General features: G+C 42.6%; 1 protein-coding gene across 1 annotated transcript in view; it reads left to right on the top strand.

The window, feature by feature from the left end:
- The first annotated feature begins 6 nt into the window (after positions 1 to 6).
- Positions 7 to 2,659, top strand: part of SMIM13 (small integral membrane protein 13) — a 31,925-nt gene continuing 29,272 nt past the window's right edge. The window contains exon 1 of the mRNA XM_006769730.2: positions 7 to 95. Within this exon, the coding sequence (XP_006769793.1) occupies positions 20 to 95 (76 nt within the window). The 5' untranslated portion in view covers positions 7 to 19. The remainder of the gene's footprint in view (positions 96 to 2,659) is intronic.

Genomic DNA, 2,659 nt, shown 5'->3' with positions numbered 1-2,659 from the left:
ACGCCCCTCCACCCACAAGATGTGGCACAACGTCGGGCTGACCCTGCTGGTGTTCGTGGCCACGCTGCTGATCGTCCTGCTGCTGATGGTGTGCGGTGAGTGGGGCATCCGCCGTGGGGCAGTTGCACGCTGCGGTGCACGCGCCAGCGCTCCTCGTGTTGCTGACTGGCTTGTTCTGTCTGATTAAAAAAAAAAAAAAAATTAAGGCGTGAATGGACAAGTGTTTGAAAATCATTTGTTGTCCAGTTACCTCTCAGGGGTGAGCTCAGCGGAGATGTGCCCCTGACCTGTGACCGCCGCTGGCATCCCGGAGAGGGAGGGAGAACGGGATCCAGGGCTGGGCATCTTCAGTCGGGGCTAAACCAGATATTGCTTCACCGGCAGCGTCTGCTCTTGATTGCCATTCTTACCACACTCTGCCCAGATTTTAACCTTGGCCTGTATTCGAAGGTGAAGTGATTGGCTACTCCTTTTTCTTTCTTTACCGATTCTGACCCTAAAGGTAAATTCAAATCAGGAATAGGATCAGAGTTGGCTTTGAAGCCCATGGGAAATTGTTTACTTGGAGTTTCAGGCTTCAACTAAATTCCAAACAGAAATGTTGAGACGAGGCAGAACTTGAAAACGTTGGCTGCGTTCAACTTCCAGGGTTGGGTAACCCGCTCTTAGTTCTGTGATAATGGTGCTGTTTTGTTTGCTGTGAGTTTTTTCCTTCTTGGAAGGACAGGACATAAACTTTCTTCTGAAGGTGCTATTAGCTCAGTTTTAGATCTTTTTGAGTTTTTTTTTTTTTTTTATACACAGTAACTGATAGCCACCAATCTCTTAGCAGAGTGGCTCAACAACTGTGGAAATTTGGGAAGTATTTCAGTGTCACTGAGTTTATTTTTTCATAATTGCATTGATGTATGGCTTCAGATTAATGCAGTAACTGGTCAGAATTCAAAATAAATACTATAGGGTGTATTCATTACATGAAAAATGTACTAACTGAGTTGCGTTTGGAGAGGATATGTGCGTAAAGTGTGTTTGTTCCTCCACGTCCCGCCTGGTTCAGGGTTCAGGATCTGGAAGAGGGGCCGCACACAAATGGAAGAGACTAGCAAACAGATAATTTGGAAATTGGGGGGCCAGGCGAGAGCCCATCCCAAGAGGATGGACTCTGCTTGTGCTCAGGCCTTGCCATCCCTTTTATTGAGTTTGGGATCCAGCTATAGCCCTTAAGCAGGCAAGTTCCAGTGACAGGCAGACTATCTTATCAGTAAGGATTTACATGACTATCTGGTGGGGAAGTTGCTTCAGCTACCATTGTCTCGACTGAACAGTGGGTGCATAGCCCTGACCTCTGCCAGGGCTTCAAGGGTCACCAGCCTTCCGGGCTCCCTGTCCACACCTCTCTGCTAGAGAAGACAATAGGCGGCTTCCCACAGATATGGGTGTGTTTGTGCTTAAGCATATATATGTGTTTGTATTTACAAACTTGTATGTATATATTTTTAATTTTTAATTTTCTCGCTTTACTAAGGCACCAGAGTACAGCCTTTCTTTTTCTGATGATAAAACAATTGAAAAGACTTTCTCAATTTCCTGCTTTTGAAGTCAAGATTTTGGGCTAATTGTAGGTATTTAGGATACTTGAAGTAAGGAAAATCAGACCTTTGTTATTTGTTTGGATATGAAGAAGGAAGAAAGCATATACTTTTTTTTCTAATTTGAAGATGCAGGCTACCTGGAGATGGCAGTGAAACATGTAGACTGCGTGATATGTGGCAACACCTTTGATAGAATATTTGCCAAACTTGCCTTTGGGACATTAAAATTCCTAATTGCTACAAATATCAGTCTTTCTCTTGAGACGAACTAGTAAGCCCAGGACAAGTGAAATAGGAAAACTGAGACAAATAATTAAAAAATCTGATGCCAAGCAGTTTGTAGACATCTAGCAAATCATGTCTTCCCTAAACCAAGGACACTTAGGAGTAAATGGTTTACACTTCTCCCCAAACAGAGGGTAAATAGTTTAAAACACCCTACTCAGGGAGACAGCGGAAATCCAATTAGTGCTATTTGCTAACCACACCCAAGGACAGATGCAGTTGAGACCCTCCCCTAAGACTGTCCCTGAACACCTAGCATTTTCTTTTTTTAAATTTAATTCTTTTTTATTTTATTTAAATGCATGCATACAAGTCCGTTGGTTGATCTCTTGCACCTCCTCCCCCTCTACCCCCCCCTCCCCTCTGAGGTTCAAAGGTCTGTTCGATGCTTCTATGTCTCTGGATCTATTTATTTTGTTCATCAGTTTATATTGTTCATTATATTCCACAAATGAGTGAGATCACGTGATATTTATCTTTCTCCAACGGGCTTATTTCACTTAGCATAATGCTCTCCAAGTCTATCCATGCTGTTGCAAATGGTAAGAGGTCCTTTATTATTTTTATTGCCGCATATCTATTGTGTAAAGGTACCCCAGTTTTTTTATTCACTCATCTGCTGATGGACACTTAGGCTGTTTCCAAATCTTGGCGATTGTAAATTGTGCTGCTATGAACATAGGGGTGCATATATACTTTCTGATTGGTGTTTCTGTTTTCTTGGGATATAGTCCTAAATGTGGTATTACTGGATCAAATGGCAGCTCCATTTTAAAATTTTT

Source organism: Myotis davidii, unplaced genomic scaffold, assembly GCF_000327345.1.
Source record: "Myotis davidii unplaced genomic scaffold, ASM32734v1 scaffold62, whole genome shotgun sequence".
NCBI lineage: Eukaryota > Metazoa > Chordata > Mammalia > Chiroptera > Vespertilionidae > Myotis > Myotis davidii.
The sequence above is the reverse complement of the archived record's forward strand: the minus strand, read 5'-3'. Positions and strand labels throughout refer to the sequence as shown.